This window comes from Meriones unguiculatus, chromosome 5, assembly GCF_030254825.1.
Source record: "Meriones unguiculatus strain TT.TT164.6M chromosome 5, Bangor_MerUng_6.1, whole genome shotgun sequence".
Classification (NCBI taxonomy): domain Eukaryota; kingdom Metazoa; phylum Chordata; class Mammalia; order Rodentia; family Muridae; genus Meriones; species Meriones unguiculatus.
In genome coordinates this window covers 107507855-107532922 of record NC_083353.1, presented here as the reverse complement: position 1 = coordinate 107532922, position 25068 = coordinate 107507855, and the positions used below count along the sequence as shown (strand labels likewise).

At 48.1% G+C, this 25068-nt stretch overlaps 2 protein-coding genes across 5 annotated transcripts in view; both read left to right on the top strand.

Annotated features, from left to right (window-relative positions):
- The window catches only part of Rassf4 (Ras association domain family member 4), a 35184-nt gene extending 22589 nt beyond the window's left edge, over positions 1-12595 (top strand). Inside the window, exons 4-11 of the mRNA XM_021663246.2 lie at positions 1974-2116; positions 3445-3536; positions 4154-4317; positions 7765-7866; positions 8073-8124; positions 9175-9296; positions 9946-10043; positions 11181-12595. Of these exons, the coding sequence (XP_021518921.1) occupies positions 1974-2116; positions 3445-3536; positions 4154-4317; positions 7765-7866; positions 8073-8124; positions 9175-9296; positions 9946-10043; positions 11181-11241 (834 nt within the window). The 3' untranslated portion in view covers positions 11242-12595. The remainder of the gene's footprint in view (positions 1-1973; positions 2117-3444; positions 3537-4153; positions 4318-7764; positions 7867-8072; positions 8125-9174; positions 9297-9945; positions 10044-11180) is intronic.
- A 7370-nt stretch (positions 12596-19965) lies between these two features.
- On the top strand, positions 19966-24088 carry Znf22 (zinc finger protein 22). 4 transcript variants are annotated; one of them, XM_060384004.1, is made up of 3 exons: positions 19966-20065; positions 21865-22586; positions 23578-24088. In XM_060384004.1, the coding sequence occupies exons 2-3, from the start codon at positions 21950-21952 to the stop codon at positions 23730-23732; spliced, it is 792 nt and encodes a 263-aa protein (XP_060239987.1). In that variant the 5' UTR covers positions 19966-20065; positions 21865-21949; the 3' UTR covers positions 23733-24088. The 4 variants fall into 4 exon arrangements, with proteins under 4 accessions (XP_060239987.1, XP_021518919.1, XP_060239989.1 ...); XM_060384006.1 differs by having other exon boundaries at positions 20039-20096; XM_060384005.1 differs by lacking the exon at positions 19966-20065 and adding an exon at positions 20129-20301.
- The last annotated feature ends 980 nt before the right edge of the window (positions 24089-25068 follow it).

Here is a 25068-nt window from a genome sequence, read left to right as displayed (position 1 = left end):
TATTCCGTGTGTGTGTGACTGTTTTCCCCTCCCAGTGTACCACATGCCCTCATTGCCTATAAGGGTCAGAAGAGGGAATTAAATCCCTGGAACTGGAGTTACAGATGATTGTGAGCCAACATGCAGATGCTGGGTTCTCTGCAAGCGCAGCAAGTAGCCCTGACTGCCGAGCCATCTCTCCAGCCTTTGCCTGACCGTCAAGGCAAACACTGCAAGACCATATCAGAAAGCCACGTGTGTTTTCCATAGCCTTAGATTGTTCTCCCTGTGGGCAATGAGGTGAACGCTCACCAACCTTGAGGCCCACGAGGCTGAGGCGTGAAGAAGTTTTCCTGGCATTGCTGTTCTCATGGGGACTTTCCATGACAATGAGATAGAGGCAGGCTTTGTGGTGGGGGTGGGGAGGGGTGGGGGAACTGCATGTTTTCGCTTAAGTGGGGTGTGGAATCCAAAACAAACCAAACTCACAGAAGCAGAAAGAAGAGCGATGGCTATCAAGAATGGTAGGGGAGAAAGAGAAGTGGGGATCATTGCCAAATGGGTGAGAGTTCATAGTTCTTCAAGCTGAGCGAATCTTAGAGATCCACGGGGCAGCACAGAGCCTAATTCAGTCCTTTGTACCGTGCATAAGCGTTTGTTGAGTATGTGAGCTTCTCAGGCTGCTCATGCCCTTTACAACACTGTGCTTCAGAATTACTCTGGTAGGCCCTCTGTAGCAGAAAACTAATCCCAGCCCTCACCGAGGGCTCAGGTTCCCTGGGTTAGGGATCCGGACTGAACCCTTAATCGGGGACCCTCATCATCCCCAGCATCCTTGTGTTGATAGGCTTCTTCAGAGTGCACGTTAGTCATCATGAATCATAGTTATCAGGCCTACCGTGTTGACCTCACAATCCAAGATGGGAACCGTGTTTCGAATAGGTATGGGAAGGGGTTAGTTGCAGTTTAAGCGATGACTAGATGCAGAACATCACTGAATAAATACCCAGAGAGAAGAGAGAATGAGAGAAAAGGGCTGGGGAAGAAGAGGGGTGTGTGGGGAACTCATATTAAATGTTCTTAGCCCAAAACATATAAGTAAATCAATAAGATCCTGGGTGGTATAGCCATGATAGAGTGATGCTGAGCTCTCTGCAGGAGTGTCGGGGGCTTCAGGTAGGTCTCTGACAGTAGTACCGTTTCTCACGGAGCGGTCATAAAGGTGCAGAGAGCCTGGAACGGCCCCCATGGAGACAGAGGCTGAAAACATGTCAGGGACAAAGAACCAAAGACCTAAGTAAAGGGTTTGAAGCAGAGTCAGATGGGGTGCCTGTGCAGTGGAATACTGTGACGTAGGGTTGGGGAGCAGTTGATTCATTTGCAGACCCCAAAGCAGGTTGGGGGCTCAGCAGAAAAACGGTTGCAGAAATACTGGCAGTGGGTCACGGGAACATTCCAGAACTGTTAAGCAAACCAGCCCCCATCATCAGTCGCGTAACTGGGGGTGAACTGAACCAGCTGGTGCTACCATTGTCTGGATGTGTGGAGAGAAGGACAAGGCAGGGCACACAGAGGGCACCATGTCCAGTAGAACCTGGTGCCTGTGGGATTCTCTTTCCCAGGCAGTTTGAGCCAAGGAGCCTGACCCAGCGTGAGGGGCCAGGCCGTGCTTCCTCCCAGCAGTGTGGACGTGCCTGCCAGACACTTACAGGGTCCTAGGGGAACGCCTGACTCAGCAGCTCCGTGCTGGCTTCAGCTCTACCTTTGGCCAGGCCTGGGCTTAGCAGCGGAAACACCACCTCATTCTTCCTCCTGCAGGTCCTCCCTCACGCACCGGAGCGTGTACACGTTGCTTGCTCTTCCCTGAGGGAATAAGTGTATCTGGGGGAGGGAAGGGACAAGCATCCTGTTTCTGCGGGGTCACGGGGAGGAAGGACAGCAACCTTTGGGGCAGCCACTGTTTTCGAAGCAGCCGACCTGTGTTGGCCCCACAGGAAGAAGGGGCACTGATCATCGAAGGCCTCCTCAACATCGCCTGGGGACTCAGACGACCCATCCGGCTGCAGATGCAGGATGATCGGGAACGGGTGCACCTGCCGTCCGCCTCGTGGATGCCTGAGCGGCCCAGCTACCTGCAGTGAGTGCCTGGCCTGTGGGGCAGAGCCAGGAGCCTCGTGACATTTGTTATCATGAGCCATGTGATTCACCCCGTTATATGTGGAGTATCCCCAGGCGTGGGGTTGATGCCCCACTGCGGTAGGGGGCTGAGGCACGGGAGCACAGAACAATCTCCTCTCGTGTTCGGTGGTTACCTCAGTCCTCCCTAAGCTTGCACACCCCAACATGCAGGCTTACTTAGGGTGCCCTCGCTGGTGATGATTATATGGCATTTCTTCCTCCTCCAGGAGAATTAGTCATGCTCCCAACACGTGTTTTATGGTGCTGGGGACTGACCCCAGGACTAAGTGCTGTACCAATGAGCTATGTCCTCAGCCATTGGGATCTCCTTGGAAAGGAATGTCAGGAGAAAATGATCTGTAGTTATGAGTACTTACTGCGTTTGCAGAGGACCTGGGTTCAGTTTCCAGCATGCATATGGTGGTTCAGAACAGCCTATAACTCCGTTTCCAGGGGACCCAGTGCCCTCTTCTGGCCTCCGTGGGCTCCTGAAACATGCAGTGCACATAAACTCCCATACCAAATACACATGCACATTAGCAGACAGACAGACAGACAGACAGATAGACAGATAGATCTTAAAAGCTAACACTTGCAGATGAAATAGGTTCTTGGGTACTCTGGCAACATGCAGCTTGTTAACACACTAGCTCTTAACCCCCAGTGTCCCTCATCACTGGTACAAAATTTAGAGACGCATGGATTCAGAACATAAAGACTCCTTAGATAGGCTGCAAGTGTGACTCATCACCTGACCCCAACCCTCATCAAGGTAAAAAGCCTTTCAAATATCCGCAGCCCCTATGCTCCATGGGACTCCTTTTTCATCCTGCCCACTTCCTCTGTACAGAATGCTACCTACCTCTCATTATGCATGTTCTTTCTCTCTAACCTGATACTGTCTTCTCTGGCTTGGGGTGGGGATCAGTCCTGCCAAGAAGCCTAGAGATTTGATCCCCAAGGTTAACCTTGCCTGATTCCTTAGATCCACAACACCCTCAACAAACCAAGAAAGCATTTTTGGCAGTAACCTGGCTGAGCCTGCGTCCCAGGAATGCATGGGCACCAGCTTTGCACGTGGGGGTCTGTGATGCATCCTAGAATAGTTACTCAGTCTAAAGGACAGACAGCCACTCCTTCCAGCAGAGGTTGTGGAGAGCTCTCTGTTCTACTGATAGAATTCACCACACCCAGCCTCTGGGCTCCTCACTCCTGTCCTGCCTGTGAACGCAGTAGGGGGCCTTTCTCTGTGGCAGCCACTTGAGTATTGCGCTTTTCGGTTTTCAGAAAGGAAGCTGCACCCCAGGACAGCAAGGTCCCTACGGAGGAGCCTAGAGTTCAGCCTGCAAACAAGGCCGAGGTTTCCAGAGATAGCACAGGTAAGCAAAGCCCGTAAGACCCCAGTCTGTCTTGGGTGGTAATGCACAGTCTCTACAGAACAGCCATGAGGAATCGCCACAGCAGCTGCATCTGTTTCGTGAGGGGCCCTTGCTAAGCATCCGTACAGCTGGAGACAGGTGCCACGCACACTCCATTCTTTCTTTTATGGACAAGGAAGCAGAGGCTTCTAGAAGTGTCATCTTGGGTTCTTGGCCTGAAGTCTCCCAAAATGAGCTGTAATATAAAAAAGAAGGGGCTCAGAGGAGGGTGCTGTCCCCCTTTGTCACAAGTCTCTAGGACCTCATCCTCATACTCCAAGAACGGCTGTCATTCATCTGTGCTTTTTCTACCCTTTCCTTAGTTCCCAGTGAAGGACCTGTCCCTGAGTGAGTGCTCAGGGGACAGGGATGGAGGGACCACATACCTCAGTGGGTACCGTGAGATGTGCCGTGGCACTGGCATGGCCCCCGCCCCAGCATCCAAGCCAGGATCAGCACCACCAGAGCCATGCACTACAAACAAAATCCAACAGTCTGTGCCACTGCCAGAGCCATGGCTCTTGCTGTCACCAGCCACCACCACCCTCTTCCACCTTCCTATCTGTTTCTTTCTGCAGGACCCCTGGAGGAGGATGAAGAGGAAGAGGCTCCACAGCTCATGAGGACCAAGAGTGATGCCAGCTGTATAATCCAGAGGAGGACCAAGTCTCGGGGACCCAGTGAAGCTCAGAAGCTACGACGGCACCGGTTCTCCATCAATGGCCATTTTTATAATCACAAGGTGATGTCCCCATGTGCGCTTTCCTGGGCCCTGAAGCTGAGAGAACAGGAATTATTTACCAGCACAGAAGAGCAGGCCCTGTAACATTCAGCATTAGTCTTGGTGGTCCTCCTTTGAGATAATTGCTTATGCTCCATGCTGGAAGCTCAAGGGAGTGACTAGCTCTTCTGCAAAGCTACAGAGCATAACATTTCCATCCACAGTCAGGGCTTCCCACAAATGCCCACCACCCATCTGTTCTCTAAATTGGTGGATTGGGGCAAGAAAGCCTGAAGCAGACAGTAATGCCAAGTTTATCTTTTATTAGCCCATTCTTTGTTTTGTTTTGGTTTTCAAGACAGGGTTTCTTTGTGTAGCCTTGGCTGTCCTGGACTCACTTTTTAGACCAGGCTGTCTTTGAACGAAGTCCTTGAACTCACAGTAACCCTCAGGTGCCTCTGCTTCCCAGAGTACTGGGATTACAGGCGTGTGCCTCCATGCCTGGCTTAATTAGCACATTCTTGTGAGGTTCCCACTCAGGGTCCCTTGATCATCACGTACCCAGCTGCCTCTCTCACCGGGTAATTAAGCTGGGCTGCTGAGGTGTGCCGAGAGGCATGAATATCTTTTCCCAGAGAACCTGGGGATCTCTAAGTTCCCAGCACTTTTCCTTTTGTGCAATTATGCATTGTACTGACCCCAGAGAAAGATCACCTTCCCCCAATTACATCATGCTACTAACAAATGAACTATGAAAGGAGAAGCTGATTGTTACTATAAGTGGAATGAGTGGCCATCTGGGTGTGGCCCTGATTGGAGTGTACTGTGACCGGCCATATCCTGCCCTGCCGAGGAACGAAGAGGGAAACTTCCAGTCAGAGCAGCTGTGCTTCTGAACGGGTGATTCATAGGAAGGAAGCATGGGCTGCAGAGAGAGAGGCTTTAACCAAAACAAAAAGCCTTTTTATTTTCACCTCTACACACAATGTTCTTAGAAATTGGGGTACAGATTCCTTAGGCCACAAACAATGAAAAATACCAATTGCCAGCGTTGATTTCCTGGGGTACTTGTGGTATCATTTCCCCACACTGTTATAACTAACAGTGTGGATTTTATTCCCAGACCCACTGAATCGTAGCTGTGCCCACTACTCGGTCCAGGCTATTTGGATTCAGACGTGGTCCACTCAGATGAGACAGCAACCCAAGGACCTCTGTTTCTACTCGATTGCTTTCATGTCCAAAGCAGGTTTGGTGCAGTACAAAGACAGCCTTGTTGACAAGGATTGATTATTGGAATGAACTTTGCATTTTCCTTAGGCATTAGAGCCGTGGTTCTCAACCTGTGAATTGCTACTCCTTTGGAGGGGTCAAATGACCCCCCCTAAAGACCATCAGAAACCACAGATATTTACATTATGATTCATAACAGTGGTAAATCTCAGTTATGAAGTAGCAATGAAGTTAATTTTATGATGGGGGGGCTGGTCACAACAGCCCGAGGGTAAATTTAAGGGTTGCAGCCATAGGAAGGTTGAGAACCACTGAACTGAAGGCCCGTTTCCTGTACCGTCTTTCACCTGGAGTGTTTCTGGGTCTCAACTAGAGTCAGCAGGCCCCTGCAGTGGAGACAGTTTTGTAGGAAGGCACCAGCATTAAGGAGGCAGAAAGCGCATGAAATTTCAAGCATTGCAGACTCCCTCACCACGGCACTGTCCTTTCCGGATGGACGACCCTGACCAGGCAGTCAACCTCCCAACCCTAGGTGTCGTTTCTCAGAAAACAGGGACAGTCGTAGGTACTTCCGAGGGCCATTGTGAGAATTGGAGTGTACATAAGGTGTGTCACAAGTTCGGTGCCCGGTTGTAGTGTTTCCAGCGGGCTTCCTGAGCCTCAGTGTCCTGGTGCATTTCCTGCATGTGTCCCGATGAGCTCATCAGATGTTGAAAGCAGAAGGTGACGATGTACCCAGCCCCCAAGCCACAGCGCATCACTGCTCAGAAGCTCATTCCCCTGGAGAGTTTTGTTTGCTTCACAGGATTGCGGGACTGATTGGGGGCTGCATAGACTCTGTTGCTGCCCAGCATTGAGAGAAGCATTGTATTTCCTAATGTCACTAATGGTGGGTGGGAGGAGCCACACTTAGAGTTTAAGATATGGCTTTATGTATATGTATGTTTTTTTGCACTGTCTAAAAGTCAAAAATTGTGAGTTACACCATCATAAATTAGAAGCTTATCTGTGTGATGTGTTATAGGAAAAGGCAAGATACTTGCAAAAACCTAACATGCCTCCCATTCAAAGAATTAAATATATATATATAGATATATACATACATATACATATATATATAAAATACATACATACATACATATATGCATACATACCAGGCATGGTGACAAAGTACTGTAATCTTGTCTTGAGGCCTTATCTAAAAACAAATTTAAAAAATAAAGAAGTGGGCTGGGGACATGCTTCATGGGGGTGGAGTACTTGTAGGTGCTTAGCATGTATAAAGCCCTGGGTCCAATTTCCAGGACCACAGAAGAGTAAAAGTTATCTGCTTGACATGCTAATACTCACTTGTAATCCTGGCCCTCAGGAAGCTAAGGCAAGAAGGTCTCGAGTTCTAAGCCAGCCTGGCCCGTATGGTTAGAACTTGTCTCAAAAAGTGCGCATGGATGCTTAAATAAGCAATTGTAGAGAGACCCATGTAGCTGGAACATGGAGTGTGCTTGTGGTGAGGTCTTGGCAACACTTAAGAGTGAGAAGACATGCTCGAGGTATACAGGCCGTGGGAAGCCTTCCCATGTTTTGTAAAGGGGGATTCTGACATTGTCCCATACAGGTTACAGGCCTGGTGTTCCTCTCCGAGGGTGGTTTCTGAACCATCAGGTCTCTTGGAGTGAGAGATGTAGAGAGACCAGGGTGGGACTGTACGAAGCGGGGCCAGGCCACACTTAGTTATTCGGGGAGTTTTGAAAGGTAATACCATGGGCAACAGTATGGAGAAAGTGCTAGAGGGTGAGAGGGAGGGGCCTGTTGGCAAATATCACAGTGTGACTGGAGGCTTGGACAGCACTTGGGGGAGACTGGGTGTAATTGGAAGCTTTCAGCCTGAGTTCACGGATGTTGATGCTAATGTAGTCAGTAGGAAGAGTGACGGAGAGCCCGTGTCCTACCCCAGTGAATTACTTCCGGGGTCCTGGTGTCCAAGATCCAGAGAGCTACTGCTGATGGATGTGTACAGTCTCAAGCATCTTTTTCAGAGAGCTCTGATGACGCATACTGTCCCCTGAGTGTCCCCTGGTCTAGGAACAAACCCCATGCTCAAGGGTTTTCTCAAACGGGCACGGACGGGTGTTCTCAGAATTTGTCCCCAGCTGCTCGGGTCTGCTTGGAACTTTAACATTAGCCTGTGCCTTCTCCGGGCCTGCGCTGAGCTATCCATCCATCTGCCCTACACAGACCTCCGTGTTCACTCCTGCCTATGGGTCCGTGACCAACGTCCGGGTTAACAGCACCATGACCACCCAGCAGGTGCTTACCCTCCTGCTAAACAAGTTCCGGGTACGTGTAACACGGGAGCAGCCTTGCCTGGCTGCCGGTGCTTTGATGGGTGGTGGGAGGACTAGGGGTTGCTGGGATTGGCTCGGTTCTGGAGGAGAAAATCAATGAGCCAGCATCTCTGGGATTTTAGGCAAGGAAGGGTGTGGGGCTTTCCCCTTGGTGAAAAATGCTGCTGTCTGATTTCCTGTGCCTGCCTGTCTGTGCAGGTAGAAGATGGCCCCAGTGAGTTCGCACTGTACATTGTCCACGAGTCTGGGGGTAAGTGCCAGCTTCTGGTGTTCACGTGGCAAGCTTGCCACCTCTTCTTCCCCACGCACCTTCCTCTCCACCGTCCAACTGGGCTCCATTCTGAGAATCCCTCTAAAACTGTAGGAAGAACCTTCTCCGGGCTTCTCCTGTGAGAGACCCATTATGTGGCTCAGATAAGAAAGCAGGACTTGTGTGCCAGTGGCTGCAACCTGGATCTGTTCTTGTGGAACCTCTGGGGCCCTCTGCAGCCCATGCACAGCTTCTTGTCAATGTCCCCAAGCTCTCATGTCCCCAAGCCTGTGGTCCCCTCTGTCTACTCTGCCCCTATTTTCCCTGAGCCAAGCCTCTATACAGTGATACTATATAATAGGACAGTTATTCTCCTTACACTCACTGGGGAGTCCTACAAAGTACAGGAGCCAAATGCAGGTTTACAAGAGGGAAACAAACTAGTGTGTTAATGGGTCGGGTCATCACACAAAAACCATGGAGGTTCCCAGAGATGAGTCAGTCAAAGTGCCCAGAGTTCTTTTGCCATAGCAAGGAAATCAGCTTTTACGGAAGAAGAAGGGGGCGTGGGAGGAGACTTTGAGCCAGGATAGTGAACAAGGGGAAGGCCAAGTATCTGGAGCTGATTGAAGATGAAGACAGTGTTTCACGGCATTTGCCATGTGGATTCCTCTGTCACTGCCTCCGGGCTCAAGGGGTCTAGAGTTATGTCTGGTGACTGGCTTCTGTCCGTGGCAGAAAGCAGATGTGAGGTCTCAGCAGATGTCTTGCTGTCAGGCAAGTGAGGAAAGGCATCTGTTTCTTCTCACTCGCCTCGGCTTGACACAATCCTGAGTCCAGCTAGCTGCCCTCGGATGGCCAGTTCTGCTGCCCCTCAGTGGAATCATGTGTCTCCTAATATGCAGATCCATAGAGGTCTGAGAAAGATACCCTGAACATCTACTTTTATCATGCCCCTGTCCTGGTGAAATAAATAAATAAATAAATAAAACAAGGGGGTGAGTGATCCTAACAGCCCATGAGTATTTTTCAAAATGCCCTGTGTTTCAGAGCAGACAAAGTTAAAAGATTCTGAGTACCCACTGATATCCAGAATCCTGCATGGGCCTTGTGAGAAAATTGTCAAGATCTTCTTGATGGAGGCTGACTTGAGCGAGGAAGTACCCCATGATGTGAGTGGGGCCGAAGCTGACGGCCTGCTCCACAGGGAGGGGCTGGGAGGCAAGGAGGGAACTCCTCTGGACTCTGAAGGGAATCTTGGCCAGGATCCCCTCAGCTCTCATGTCAGCTTAGGGCACAGAAGAACTGGAGTCCTAGGAGAGCCCAGCCCTGCCCTCTTCCTCCTAAGTAAAACCCTTTCCTTCAACTGGGGTTAAAGACCCATGGAAGGGCTCCTCAACCAGGGCCAACTCCAGAGTCTCAGTGGTCAAACTGTAAGCGTAAATCCAGCACTCTAAACAAAAGGGCTTGTAGAGTTTGGGCCCCCAGGAAGACCTTGTGGCTTTCTCCCTCAGCTTCCCAGGGCTGGTACAGTTTCAGTCCATTGTTAAAGCACAATGGTGTTCCCACTCCCCACCCATGCCAAGCGCACTCAGCGTGACAATGACAAAAGACCTGAGTGCTTTTCCTAATATTCAGCTCAGTGTTTCCTCTAATGGATGCTCATTGCCTTTGAGATAAGAGCAGCCCCCATTCTCCCACCACCCAGCGGAGCAATGTCGGCGGCAGGACGGGAAGACAGGACTACCACTGGGACCACTATGGGAATCACATCTCAGGCTTCTCATCTAAAGCACCTGTTAATGTTCCTGGATTTTCTAGGTTGCCCAGTATATTAAGTTCGAAATGCCGGTGCTGGACAGTTTTGTTGAAAAATTAAAAGAAGAGGAGGAAAGAGAAATCGTCAAACTGACCACGAAGTAAGCAGCATTTCGTCAGCCAGTCATGGTTCCAGCCATTAGCGGACATCTGCAGGGCATACCTCTGTACAAGAGGGCAGGTTTCTCCCCTTCCATGGACACAAAGTGCAGCCCGGAGGCCTGCTAACCATGGAGACCTAGTAATGCCCACCCGCCTGATAGCAAGCTGCAGTATAGCCTGCTGAATTAGTGTCCACAGCCATTCATCCTGGGCCTCTTCCCCAGCAAGGGACTTCGGGTATACAAAACTGGCCAGGAAAGGCAGAGGCAGGAGCATGGGGCCCTGGGTTGCTTGCTAATGACCAAGTTCTGGGGATGCAACCACAGAGAGTCTGCTGGCTAGAGCTGGCTAGTCCAATGCTTTTGCACTGAAAAGAAGTCTGAGCCCAGTGGGAAGCAGTGCTTATGGCCATTCAGCTCTGGCTGCTGTTTGGGGTAGCAAGGGTCACCAGCCAAGCTTGTATCAGGACAGGCTCTATGCCATTAATGATGCCTTGGGTCCCGACCATCTGTTTTTGTTTCAGAGATGTGTGGTGTGGGACAGGACATGTGTAGAATGTTCATGAGGGCTGGGTGGGCGAAGGCCAGCTGCTCTACTCTGAGAGCCTGGGAGTAGGAACCAGCTTGAATTCTGGCTTCACACTAATGATCCCTGGAAACCATATCTGCCTGCAGGCTTCCTTTTGTGCAGTTGGGCCTCACTCAGATTCAGGAGAGGATCTAGAGTAAGCTGCCCATCGGTGACATTGCTATAGAGTGTTAAAGACAGAAGGAACTTGGGAATCTCCTGGCCAGTAGATTCAGGGTGAGGGTAGCTGCCCCAGGCCCAGGCTAAGGATACCACTCAGGTTATTTGCATGGCCCTGGGCTGGGACACTGTCTTCTTGAATCCCGATCTATAGCTCTGATCTGCATCCCAACACATTCCTGTCCCAACCAGAGAGTCTGGAATAGAATGGCCTGCACTTTTCTTTGAAGCTTTGCACAGTCCTCTGCCCTGTTGAGTCTTCTTGGTGAAGGACAGAGGTGGTAGCTGCTAATTAGCCAATGAAGAGCAGCGGTCTCCTCGCTATCTCTGCCCTCACCTCCCTAGCCCTCCAGCCGACAGTGAGACCTCTTGGCCTTGTCTCTCTCCAGGTTCCAAGCCTTGCGTCTGACAATGCTGCAGCGTCTGGAGCAGCTGGTGGAGACCAAGTAACCAGCTAGTGCTTGTCTTTCGTGATGCTTGTAGTAGCAAGTGTGCACAGAGTTCCAGGGACCCAGCCCTAACTGATCACTGACCGATGGCTGCTGTCTAAGGAATCCAGTACCTATGCTCCTTCTAACCTGTCCACAGACTAAATAGTATCCTGAATCTCTAGTCTTGCCACCGTGGTGAGCATGCTCAGACACAGACCCAGGAACTTGCTAGCCAGGATCTATGTGCAAAGCCAGCGTAGGTGGTAATAAAGAGCCTTAGAATTTTGGTACCAGTCACACTGCATGGTTGACTAGCATGGCCATTCCTGTTCATGAATATTTCCAGCTTGAGCGATCAGTATCGCACTCAGCCCCTGGAGAATGAGCTTCATCTGCCTGCCCAGTGCCTGTCCCAGAGCCTCTGCGTGGCCACAAGTCCCTTCCCTCATCATCCATGTGAACGAAGAACTCCCTGTCTCCCCTTGCTTCCTATCGCCACTCAGGAACTCCGCTGGAGCAGGAGCTGCCAGCAGCTATGAGACATGTCCTACCCAAGCCTGCTTTCCTAGCCAACATTCCTCAGATCAGGACTGAGGACTACCAGTATTCCATCAGCGTTGGCAGAAATCAGCCTTAACTTCTGAGTGTGACCCAAAGAAATCCTTAAATTTAGGAGCTGTCTTCAAGAAACACGCCCACTGAATTAGGTTGGGGACTTGCTTTGGGTAGCATTGAAACCATACTGGCTGGCAGTAGCTCCAGAAGGCAGCGCTCAAGTCCCCTTCGCTGCCATCTTGTGGATGCCTGTATGCCTCCTGCCTTCTTTGGGACTGAGCTTCCCTCTAGTGAGGAGGGACAGCTCTCAATACTTCCTAACAAAGCCTGGCAATAAGGGGGAATGCCTGCTTGGGGACGGAAAGCTTCTAATTCCTTTAGGCCAGGTACAGAACAATTTGTTTGCTGGCTGATGGAAACTTGTGGAAGGAATGAGGAAACTCCATTTGTGAAACTATGCAACAGTTTACAACATCAGTCATGGGAGTGTTTGTCTAACAGAGCAAACTGAAGGCTGACTTCTTCCCTGAGGTCTGAGGACAGTAGATTTAAAGAGAGGTATGATGAAGGCCTTCAAAGATCGTTTCATCTCCAATGTGGTACACGTGGAAGCTACCATGGAATCCTGAAGAGGAGAGCTTGAGAACAGCTGTGATGTGTGGAGCCAGTAGGGAGGGGAGATATCACACCTGGATTTTCCAGACCCAGCTCTGTCTTCACGGAGACACTTAATGGCCAAGGGAGTTCTTTTGCTTCCTCGCCCCTTTGGCGCTGTACATTCTTAGGTGCTCAATAAACGTCTGTTATGTTGAACAGAAGCTGCAGGGGCCAAGCTTTCCTGTGCTTTTTTTCCTCTTGTGTTTATTGCCTTGATCCATTCTTCCAATCTCCGAAGCTCTTATACTAAACTATGAAGAGCTGAAGTTGGCAGAGGAACCAACCACCCACAATGACAGGACTCTTCATTTCATGCATGGGCTGGAAACTGGTGTGAAGCCTGAGGCAAGGCTGCCCTACACAGGAACACAGGAAAGGTCTCACTGGTGGTGGTCTGTGGGTAGCCTGAACAAAATAGAGTCACCCTAAACTGCAGAATTTTAGCACCAGAAGTGCATAGGAATCTTTCAGCCAGAGGCTCGGGAGTTGAAAACAAATGCAGCAGGAGCTCCCGGGTCATTTTGCTGCCTGGATTTGTAGCCTCGGGTCTACAACATCTGTCTGTCTACCCGTTTGTTCAGTAATTCATTAACTTGGTTGTTTTATGCCAGGCCTGTACAGGATCCTGGAAGAACAAAGATGATGCTTTAGTAATTCCTCATCCAGAGAAGGAGACATGGGGGCCAGGGGCAGTTGAAGGCTGAGAAGAAGGCTAGATATTGAGCAGACAGTGGTGCTGTAGGCCAAGAGATGCCTTCCATCCCTGAGGCAGGAGACTCAGTGCTTGGGGAAGCACTAAAAGAGGAAACCCTGCAAGCAGCAGCCAGCTTGGTGGTGTTTCACGGTTGTCAAAATATCATTAAAGGCTTTTAAGAATACATGTTGCTTTGGAAATGTTATCAAAACTAATCTCTGAGTATTGGCTGGGAAAAGCTCTCTAGAGTTGCACAGAAAAGGGGTGTGTCTTCCGATGCACTCCTACGAAGTGTTCACAGACACTAAACCGAAGGTGCCACACTTGCCGTTCAGAGGCAACTGAAAAAACAGCCTTGGCAGGGCATGGCAACACTGGAACTTGAGGCCTCGGAAGCTGAGGTTTCACAGTGCGCTAGGGCTAGCATCTGCCAGGGCATTCACAGCCTTTCTGGTATATTCCTGCATATCTCAGACATAAAGACTATCTACAGATAAAGCGACGATCGGGTCAGAAAGTACTGTCTTCCAAACAGGTCTGTCCTCAGAGCCTAGAGCAGGAAACAGCAGAGGATGAAATCAGCATGATCACATGATTGCAAAAGTCCCGAACTCGGGATAAACAGGTTTGTTTGTCCAGAACAAATGACCAGAACAGATTAAAAACAAGAGAGGGGAAAAAACAGAATTGTTTTTCTGAAGCGATAACCTTTAGACTTTCTCAATGACAAAACAGAGCCTTTCTCCGGGGATACAGCTGGCTCTTTGGTCCCAGGGAAAGGAGAAAGGGCTCATGGAGTCTGCCCAGGTGATGTGGTAGGGATTGGAATTGTACCAACTGTGCTGTGTGGGCACAGCTGCAGAGAGACAGGCCATGGGCTATCCTTATCAGGGATCGTCCACCAGGTCCTCCTCAGTGGCAAGCAGGAAGCCTGGGAGGTCACAGCCAAGCAGTCACAAGTGTAAAAACAACCAGATACATGTACTATTTTTAGGCCCCAACAACTGCACTTGGGTATTAGCCAGCTGTTGACGTGCTGGGAGCCTCACAGAGCCTGAGGTGGGGCTCTATGCCCTCCAGCGGGTCTGTGACAAAGGTTTTCTACTGGTCCAGGAGTTGGAATTCCCAGGGTTTCCTTTTCCAACTAGCCCAAAGGAAACAAAACAATGTCTCAGGCTTATCTGACAGACTCATTGTCCAGAGTCATGTGCTGAAGAACACTTCGGGAAAAATAGACTATGCTTGTCCCTATACTCATTCAAGGGACCAGCCCTGCTACACCTGGACTGTGGATCAGTGTTACCAATGACAGCAACACACCCCATTGACATAGTGCTTATTTGTATACATGCATGTGCACCTACATGGCATTAACACACGTTATGTGAAAAAACAGGGTCCAAGGAACAAAACCATAGGAAAGGGAAGGTGCCTTGCTAGGCAGTTTCTCAGCTCGTGTTGTTCTAGCTTTTTGTTGTTGTTCTAGAGTAAACTCTTCTGCTATCCAGCTCACTCTGGATAAGAGGCACCTATGGTGCCGTTCTCCGGAGAAGCTACAGCCACTGAGCAAGTCTAGCCACTCTTACCTAAAGTTCCCCAGAAGAAAGATCTGCCAGGCACTCAGGCCAGGGCCTCTCATTTCACCCTATGCCTCCTCCCTCGGTCTAATGACTACATGGGACCGTTCTTCACAATTTAATTTACTTAAAAATGGCATGGCTCCAAAGCTTAACCCTGTAAGTGTGTACACATGGGCGCTTCACAGCATGAGATTAAAAAATGGCACAGACAGGCCTGGGAGTGCAGAGTATAACATGGCAGACACACAGGCAGAAGAATCCTCATATCTCAAATAGGAGCAAAACGTTTGTACACTACTCCAGACAAGTGGGGGCTGCAGCCAGCCAGCGTGTACCAGGTCTTTCTCCGAAGCTGTTGACATGTCCAGCATCACTTAAGAAAAAAGTTGTGTGTCAGGGACCAGCACAGAATACTTGGGGATCTTAACAGCTTTGTCTGTCTTGCAGGATTGGCGGTGTGGGCCAAGGTCAGCTGGTAGGCAAACATGGTGGTGATGGTGAACATGCCTAGAGTCATGGCATCCTGAGTCCTACACCAGGAAAGTTACTTGCCTCCCTTTCATCATCAGTAAAATGGAGCCATATCTTCAGTACAGTGACAGGCAATGCCAGAAGTCTCGGCGTCACAAGAGACTCTATCGTGGCCATGGCGTGTTCACGTGGCTCAGTTCTGTTCCACGTGTGTTCTCATCCTGAGTCCCAAACTCCTCGGGACATGTTATTATTGGAGCAGAGGGAAAGAGCAGAGCGACAGCAGAAGCATGTGTCTCAAGGCTGCTTCTGGGCCTGGGTCGGTCTAGCATCCACTCCTGTTCTTGGCCAGTGTAAAGTCCTCATCTGCAGATGTGCACATTAGTCACCAGGGCAGTAGCGCTCAACCTTCCTAACGCTGCGACCCTTCAGTTCGATTTCTTATGTTGTGGTGATCCCCCCAACCATGAAATTACTTTCGTTGCTACTTTGTAACTGTAAAAGTGCTACTGTTATGAACCACAATGTAAATATCTGATATTTCCAATGGTCTTGGGCGACCCCTATCAAAGAGTCATTTGACCCCAGAAAGGGTTGCAACCCACAGGTTGAGAACTGCTGCACTAGGGTCTCAGAGTTACCCCTCAAGTAAGCAGGAGTACAAAAATCAAAGGTGTCCCACGTCCCCGAGTAGGCATTACAGTCATGTGATCAAAGTACTGAAGACCTTAAAAGTTCCTCAGACAGTGCGGTGCCTGGCACACAATAAAATATTGTTATACTGACAAGCATGGACCCTTGATTGTCTGTGCCCTCTTTTTCTTTGATGCCATGTCTTCTCCTGGCCCAGGCCTCTCTCCTTGCTTACCCCCCTTTCCACTCACAGTGACTTTGCTCATAGCTTTCCTGACATTTGTCTCCTTTAAAAAATCCATCCGTTTTTGACTGACTCTCTACTCTGAAGACCTTTGGGCCTTCTGTAGTTGGTGCAGTTGTTTTTCTATACAGGAAAGACGGATGATCTACCTCCAAGTGAGGCATCAAAAAGGTTTATGATTCATGACTGATATTCCCATTGTATTTTTGCTCCTGAAGTTTTGCCCTCTCCACCAGCACCCACAACTGCTGCCCCTCCCACCAGCAGCACCAACAACATGGAACAACAATTTAGTAATAAACGTAACCACAAATCACGTTTCTCGTGGGTTATGCAACATTTCTGTCCCGACTTCATCTCTATTGCTGTGATAAAATGCTATCTGCCAGCAACTTAGGGGAGGAAGGAGTTTATTTCAGTCAGCCGGCCCACAGTTGAGGGAAGTCGGGGCAGGAACGTGAAGCAGAAAGCCAGGAGGACTGCTCTTTGCTGGCTCTCTCACAGCCTGTTCGTAGCTAGCTTCCTTATATAATTCAACACCATTACTCAAGGAATGGTGCTCCTCACAGTAGGCTGTCTCCCTCTACACCAACTAATGATCAAGACGGTTCCCCACAGACACGCTCACAGGCCAATTTGATGTGGTAAGTTCCTCAGGCAAGTCTTGCCTGTCAGAAGACTCCAAGCTGTGTCAACTTGACGATTAAAGCTAACAAGAACAAAACTGTACATTATTTCATTCCATCTTTAAGAAAGTTCAGATAGCATCTGTCTTACTGAATTAAGTCCCAAGATGCAAAGGTCATGAAGCTCCGTGCTCTGTCATCTGCAGAAGCAGCGCCCCCTGCTGGCCAGAACTCTTTAGCCAGAACTATGAACTCCTGAAGCAACTGTCTGGCCTCCATTTACATATCTGCCTGACACACAAGGTGAGCCCTGCTTTGTGGGCGTGTAGATAGAAGATGAATGACAAAAACATTGATTTTGTAAGCGAAGGAGCATCTTACCAGTATGTTCCTGCAACAGGTGTGTGATAAGAACCTGCTGCCTGCCGAGCACAGCTCTTAGCACCGCAGATACAAGTCTCACACACCGTGTCATGTCAGAAGGCTTTGGGAGGTTTCGGACGCACGAATGGCACCATCTGACTTACGTTTTAGAAGGTCACTCTGAGCTGTGAAAGGATGCTTGTAGGGAAGCAAATGCAGTCACAAAGACGGGGTGGGGAGGTGCACACCCAAGGCTCTGTGAGGGTTGTGAGAGTAGGGGCACAGAAAGGGGCTTGGTTCTGGACACACTGCAAAGACAGGCCCAGCAGGATGTGTTTTGGAAGTGAGGGATGGGGAGCTAGAGAGATCGCCACCAGGCAGGCAGGTAGGGGGAGGGGCCACAGATAAATAACAAAGTTGACAGGCTCCCAGCCTCTTTCTTACCTTTCTGAGACTAAGGCCTGATGGACTTTTCTTCTGGCTGACTGGACCAGGCTGTTCAAGATCAATCCTGAGCCTGTTTACCTATAGCTGTGGCTCTCTCAGCTCCTCTTTCTCTGCCTCCACTGATTGTCTCCATTAGAGTTTCTATTTCTGTGATATACACCGTAACCAAAAGCAACTTGGGGAAGGAAGGGTTTATTTCAATGTACACTTCCAGTTAATAGTCTATCACTGAAGGAAGACATAGCAGGAACAAAAGCAGGACAGGAACCTAGAGACAGGAAGTGATGAAGAAGCCAATGAGAAGTGCTCCATGCCAGCTTCCTCCCCAGGCTCTTTCAGTCTGTGCTTTTATATACCCCAGGACCACTTGCCCAGGGTAGCACTACCTACAGTAATCTGGGTCCACTCGCATCAACCGTTAATCAAGAAAGTGCCCTACAGACCTGCCTACAGGCAGATCTTGGAGGTGGGGGGGTATGTTTCTCAATTGAGAATCTCTCTTCCCAAATGACTCTAGCTTGTATCAAGTTAGTATAAGACTAAACAGACATTGACCGATATGAAATGAAGAGAGGTGGAATGCAACCCAGACAACCAAAAACACTTAAAAATCCCAGGCCTCTACAGGGAAAACAGATTTTGGTTTCTGAATCCCATTTACCTTGTGGAGAGTCTTTCTCTCTGTATACTTTAACACACACACACATACACACACACACACACACAGTCCTGTGTGTATGCTTCTTCACTTACAATAAAGGTTTTTTTTGTTTTGTTTTTTGTTTTTGTTTTTGTTTTTAATCTTCTTTGTGCCTTCCTGGTGTGTCTAAGTAACAGTAGGGTTGTTTATAAGTTTAGGGTGGGGAAAAAAGTGACAAGAATGGCATTGACTATTTTGGCTTGAGTAGCTGAAATGATGGCATGGCTGTCGATTGCTGGCTGAAGACTGTGGGGTTCTGTCATACCCAATTGCCACTCAAATGGGGAAGCCAAGCAATTTGATGTATGAGCCTGGAGTTCTGGAATGTTGCATCTCCCAATGCAAAAACACAGCTCTCTCTTCAGAGGGGACAAGAGAATTCATTATGGAGCCAAATATAAATGACCGTAGCCTGGAAACACAGATTTAGGTTTCTTCAAACCCCAGGTTCCAACTTGGAAGCAATTTCATGAAGTTTGTGTAGTACAAAGAAAGCAGTACAAAGAAAGTCACTTTGAAACACCCTGGTGGAGACTCGGAGTGGGCGGCCACAGCAACGTGGAGGAACCGCAGCTGGAGGCCCATCTGAGGGCTCTTGGACTTGTGGTTGTAGAAAGCACAGCTTCGTGTTAATACATGCATTTTTATCTATTAGTAGCAGGATGTCAGGTCTGACGGAGGCGGGCAAAGGAGTGGTCATCTAGGGGACTGAAGATAACCCATAATATGTTATAACTGGCTCTGGACCTGCACCGTGCCCGCCGCTCCACAACCGTAGAAGTTCACTCACCTGCCTAGCCCTGCAGGGAGAGTGCAGTTTCTTTGTGAGAACTTGGATTTAAGGACAACAGGATCCCCGGGAGGTCGCCAGTGAGGGTGTGTGCAGCACACGCGATGAATCTGAAGTCCTTAGACCAGAAGGACTTCCCCAGGAAGGAGGCAAAGTAGTGCCTTTCCAAATTGAGTGTGTTCACTCAGTGTGAACGTGAGCAAACTTCTTTTCCAAGCCGAGATTCCTGCCACAAAATGGCCGATGAAAACCAGTTCCCACCTGAAACCCATAAGTTTATTCTGAAGCCAAACATGAGTGACCATGGCCCAAAGAACACAGATTTAGATTACCCAAATTCCAAGTTTCAACGTGCAACTAGTTTCATGAAGGTTTTACAGTAACAGAACAGAGAAACTCATAAGTCAAGATACTTTTAAACACATTTGTGGAATTGGGCTGTAGATGTTACCTGATACTGCAATCTTAGCCCTTTGATCGGAGAATGGGATATTTTGCAATACATTTCAAAGGTATTGTATCCGTCAGGACGTTACTCGTCCTTCCACCGAGGTGGTCAAGGGATAGATGCAGCCCAAGATAAACAGTAATTATGTTCTGGACCTGCAACACCCCAACCTCTGCTCATCACTGCAGTTTGAATCAGTCGATCAGCCTCTGCAGACAGTGTCTTCCGGAAATTCTCATTCACAGGTGATATTTGGTGATATAAGGCGACCCGTGAAAAATATAAACAACACCTTAGGCTGACTTTATTTCTCTATACTAGATACTCAGTACTAAGAGGGCAATTTACAAGTTGGACAAGCTGGTTTGAAAAAAACAAAAAACAAACTTCTAACAAAGAGCAGTTTCTGTGTAAGTCGACCGGACTGCAAAGATATCAGGTGAGAAGCCTTGCGGTCCTGGGGTCTTTCTTCCGAGTGGTGACGGGGGAACACAAAAGGACCACCGGAACTCGGCGGCGTGGAACGGGGACCATAGAGGGTCTCTCCGCCTCTTCCTAGAGCGGCCCGCAGCTCCGCAGGCAGCCCGCACTTCCGGCGGGCGAGGCGCGAGGCGAGCACCGCGGCTGCCTGCGCGGTGAGTGCGCCCGGCTTGCGGGGCCGCTAGGGTGGGTGTCGGGTTGGGCTGCGGCACCGCACGGAGCCGGGCGGGCGGGTGGCCGGGGCGAGGGGCCTCCTCCCGGGGTCAGCCGCGGCCTGGACGCCTGCGCTCGCCGCGGAGAAAGACTCCATTGTACGATTGCTTAGGCTGCACCGGGCCATTGTGAGCGACTTACGGGAGGCCCGTGGACGCTTTGTTGCCCTCGTAACTGGGTGAGGAGGCAGGTGCATGCCGGTTAGGCGGGTTCCCGGTCCCGGAGCTCCATCGCCCAGCCTTAAGGAGCCTTCCCTGCTGGAGAACTCTGTCAGAAAACCGGACTTGGCGTTGGAGGAGGGGGTGGTGGACCCCCCCAGTTCGGCCAGTGAGGAATCAGGCCCCGGAGGCGGCTCCTGGGTTGGGATGGGTTGTGCTAAGGAGCTTTGTGCTTGTATTTACAAACCCACGAACGGAGGCGACGGCATAAAGCTGTATAAAACCCTTAAAAATGAGATAGCACACGTAGGCATACCTGTAAGTATGACCACTTCAAAAGTAGATTTCATAATCCGTCAGTTTCCAGTGAGTTACCACTTCCTCGGTATTGAAAAAGATGCGCTTAAAAGTGTGTGATTGCCATATTAGCTATTGAGTACCATGTACCCTGTGGTGGTCTGTGCATCACTGAGACACAGCTCTGGAAAAAAAGAGAGTTAATGGCCAGTGATTGCTCTTTGTGTTCTATGCAGTGTGCTCTTTCTGTTACTTCAGTTACAGCAAATAAATTTATCAAACACCCAAAAAAAAGTCCTGGACACTCTTAACGCTTGGAATGTAATTATACTACAAAATGAAGGTGGGGGTTGTCATTTGTGTTTTTATTTACCTACTTTTAACTGCGTTTAGGCGAGGAAACACAGGATAATTACTAGGGACTTGCAAGTAGGCTTTCTATAACCCAAGACACTTGAGTATCCAGTCCGATAACTGTTTTGCTTTGCACCCCTGAACACCTCTCGCATTGCCACCTATTTGGACTTTATGTGTGTGTTGGGGGCGGGGGAGGCGGTGTTTTGACATTTTTAAACAGCCTCCAGACAACCTTAAATGTAAACAAATAAAATTAATTTAAAACTTTGAATTGTGTTTTCCTTCTTGGCTTAGTGTTGTCTAGGAAAGGAAGAGTAAAGCATTTCTTCAGATTTTTCTCACCTAGTATTTACTGAATAAAACTCATAGGCCACTTTTCATTCTTTTTACAGAAATTCCCTTCTATCTTCAACACAGTTTGCTAGGTTATCATCTATAGAAATAGCCAAACAAGCAAGAATAAAATGATACAGTGATATAATCTCTCGTTTCTTTTGAATTTGAACATCTTAGGGTAGCAGCTATTACATGAGAAATTTTGCACAGTCAGTATTGAAATGAGGTACTGCATGACAGAAAGTTTGGTTGTCTTTTGCAGTTATTTTCCTATTCCCATTGGGACTTTATCTTGCTTTTACTTCATAGTCCCTCAAAATACTCTCTGTTGCTGCCCCCTAACACCTTTCTGTTTTTCTTCATCCTTCCCTTTGCCTGTCCAGACACAGTCAAATTTGAAAATTGATGATGATATTTAATTAAGTTTAACTTCTGGAGTTAGAATTGTCTCAACAAACAGTTGTCCCCTAAAATTGCATTTGTCTTCTTTGTATTAGGTGTGCTTTGATTTAAATACGGATGCAGTTTTGATTGAAGAGGTGTTAACGTTGAATGACTGTTGATCTGTATTTTTCTTTTTCTTCTACATGCAGAAAATTCAGAGTTGCCTTACTCTGGACATGAGACATTCGTCCAAAAGACAGTAGAAGCTCTTGACGATACATCTGGCTATTCACCATGAGGATAGGAAAGCCTAAAGGGGCTATTTCTCGAAGCTCAAACCAAGGAAAAGCCTATGAGAACAAGCGTAAGACAGGCCGCCAGCGGCAGAAATGGGGGATGGCCATTCGGTTCGACTCAGGCTTAAGTAGACGGAGAAGAAACGTGGATGAGAAGCCCTACAAATGTAGTAGATGTTCTAAGTGTTTCAGCCAGAGCTCCACTCTTTTCCAGCATCAGAAGATTCATACCGGGAAGAAATCGCACAAATGTGCCGATTGTGGGAAAAGTTTCTTTCAGAGTTCTAACCTCATTCAGCACCGGCGCATCCATACTGGGGAAAAGCCCTATAAGTGTGACGAGTGTGGAGAGAGGTTCAAGCAGAGCTCCAACCTCATTCAGCACCAGAGGATTCACACTGGGGAGAAGCCCTACTGCTGTGATGAGTGTGGCCGGTGCTTCAGCCAGAGCTCCCACCTCATTCAGCACCAGAGAACCCACACCGGGGAAAAGCCCTACCAGTGTGAGGAATGTGACAAGTGCTTCAGCCAGAGCTCGCACCTGAGGCAGCACATGAAGGTGCACAAAGAGAAGAAGCCACAGAAAAGGGGTAAAAACGTCAGGGCCAAAACTCACCCGGTGTCCTGGAAAACGGGTAAAGGAAGGAAGGCAGTGGCTGGGCTCCGCCAGGTCAAAGGTGCCGCCTCGGGCCGCTTTAAAAAGAAAAAGTGAAAGGTAGAGGCGGCAAAAGCGCTCTCGTTTCAGAATGAGGACGCTTTATGGTAGAGCACTTAGATATTTGATCCTCCCCCAGCATGGAGACCTCAGGAGTTTCATGACACTGGCCTGAAACTCTTTAAGTTTAGCCGCCCTCATTTCTTTAAAAATGAATCCACTTATGTGCCATGGAGCACAAAGAACTGAAACATAGTTTGGAGAGAATTTAGCATCCTTGGCCTTAGTTGAAATTTCTTCCCTATGTTTTGATAAAAGACATCTTGCTTTCATGGTTCACAGGTGTGCCAATGATTAGTTGGTTTTTAGGAATTTCTGTAGACAAAATCATTAAGGAATGAGTTTTCGTATTCTGGGACAGACTATTTTTTATGCTTTTATTGTTTTGTAGTTTATTAACCATTAGAATAAGTGTTGATTCTGTATTTGACATTTTAAAATGCATTCACGTTCATAGGTTTTTTTTTCATTTTTATTAGTACATACTGTATGAAGTAATGAGTTTCATTTTCTTCAGTGTGTATGATGTATCTGTATGATGTGCTTTGGTTGTATCCTCCCCTGTTACCCTCTCCTCCACTTCCTGCTGATTTCCTTCTCCTCCCAGGCAGTTCCCTTTCCACCTAAAATGTTTACCCTAGATTCTGTAAGTGACAGAAAATGTATTGGGTTATTTTTCTGAGTCTGGTTTATTATGCTTACCTTAATGATCTCCAGTTCTATCTATTTTTCTCCAAAGGACATGATTTTGTTCTGTTTGGATAAATAATAGTTTATTGTAGTGTTTGAAGGCTTTAATGACAACCCAATTTTGTTTGCTTGTTTCTTCCCTTCTCATAGTAATCAAAGGGGTACAAAGGCCCCATATGGCTTTGCTTTTGTCTTTTGTTTTATTTACCATATTCTTACAGATTCTAAAGAATCCAAAATGAGAGACCACAGACCTCCTCTTCCTGACACTGGTCCTTGTGATGGTATTTTTGCTGTGTCACTACCTTTCTTGAAATTGGAATGGGTTTATGTTGAATCATGCCATTGGCCTCCTGGCATTCCCCTGTTCTCTTAAAAACAGCGCCTGCATGAATAAACTGCACTTACCAAGAAAGCCTCAGCTTGCTTCTGCCTAAAGAACTACAGGATCATAGACTGCGCTCTGAACACCTCGGACTGTCTGACGCAGACGTTTGTCCACGAGTTACTGTCCAGCGTACTGTCGTTAGAACTTCACCTTCTTACGTTACAGCACTTGCTGAGGAAGACTAGCGTGTTTCCTCTTTCCAGTGCCAAGCATACATTCCTGATCAGCCTTCAGCTCGATTTTGTTTATTGAATGCTAATGTTTTCTGATTTTATAATACTAGTTCTTCCTGTATTAATGACAGTTATCCTTAAAAATAAAGAATGAGATATTTTCGCATACTATCCTCTATATTTCTTTTGAAAAATTGTTTGTAGTCAGTTACGAAACAAATGACAGCTTTTAGAAGACTCTTGTTCTGCTCTTTTGATTTCCTCGGATCTGAACTTTGCCTTCCTCCTGCCGCCCCCACCCCTTCCCCGCATTTGAATGGAGGACTCCCCTCCCCCGTTTCATATAGCCTGTTGACAATGGTTACATCCAACAGGGTATCCAAAGTGTGTAAGTATAAGCCTAATGCAGTCATCTTTTATGAAAGACTTGATCCTTGACATCCTGTTGTAGCAAATCTCTATAACAAGAGCATGTCCATGGGGTCCTGTTGAGCATCAGTCAGTCTTGGGTTTGTGTCTGAGATGGCTTCAGGGAGAGGGAGACAGAATGGACACCAACCAACTAAAACCGTTTTCTTAAGTTCTGTGAGTTGTCCATGCTGGCGACAGCCACAGTAAGGCCTATCTCTAGTAGTTTTGATGGCTTGTCCTCTTATCTCATAGATCTACCTGTCCTTCACATTAAAATAAAGCAAACTTCAGATTTTAATGTAGTTTATATGTATTCTGACAACCCTGAAGCTGACAGAGACATCAAAGAATGATTCGTGGGGATTCTTCTATGGTGACCAGTGTGTCTTATGTTTCTTTTTAGAAACTTTAATAAAATTGAAAGTTCACAAGTGTGTAAAATTAATAAAGAAATAGAGAAATTGAACACAAGTGTGAGTCTAGTAGGTATCACCTCTAAGAATACAGATTCATTATTAAAAAAAAAAAAAAAAAGCCTATGTTGAGCCAGGCAGCGTACACCTGTAATCCCCAGCAGTCAGGGAGGCAGGGGCAAGTGGATCTCTGAGAGTTTGAGGCAAACCTGGTCTACAAAGCGAGTGCAGAAGAGCCAAGGCTTCATAGAGAAACCCTGTCTCAGAAAACAAAAACTGCCCCTCAAACCCTATATTTTGCTGAGTTTCCAGCCTCAGGTGGTTACC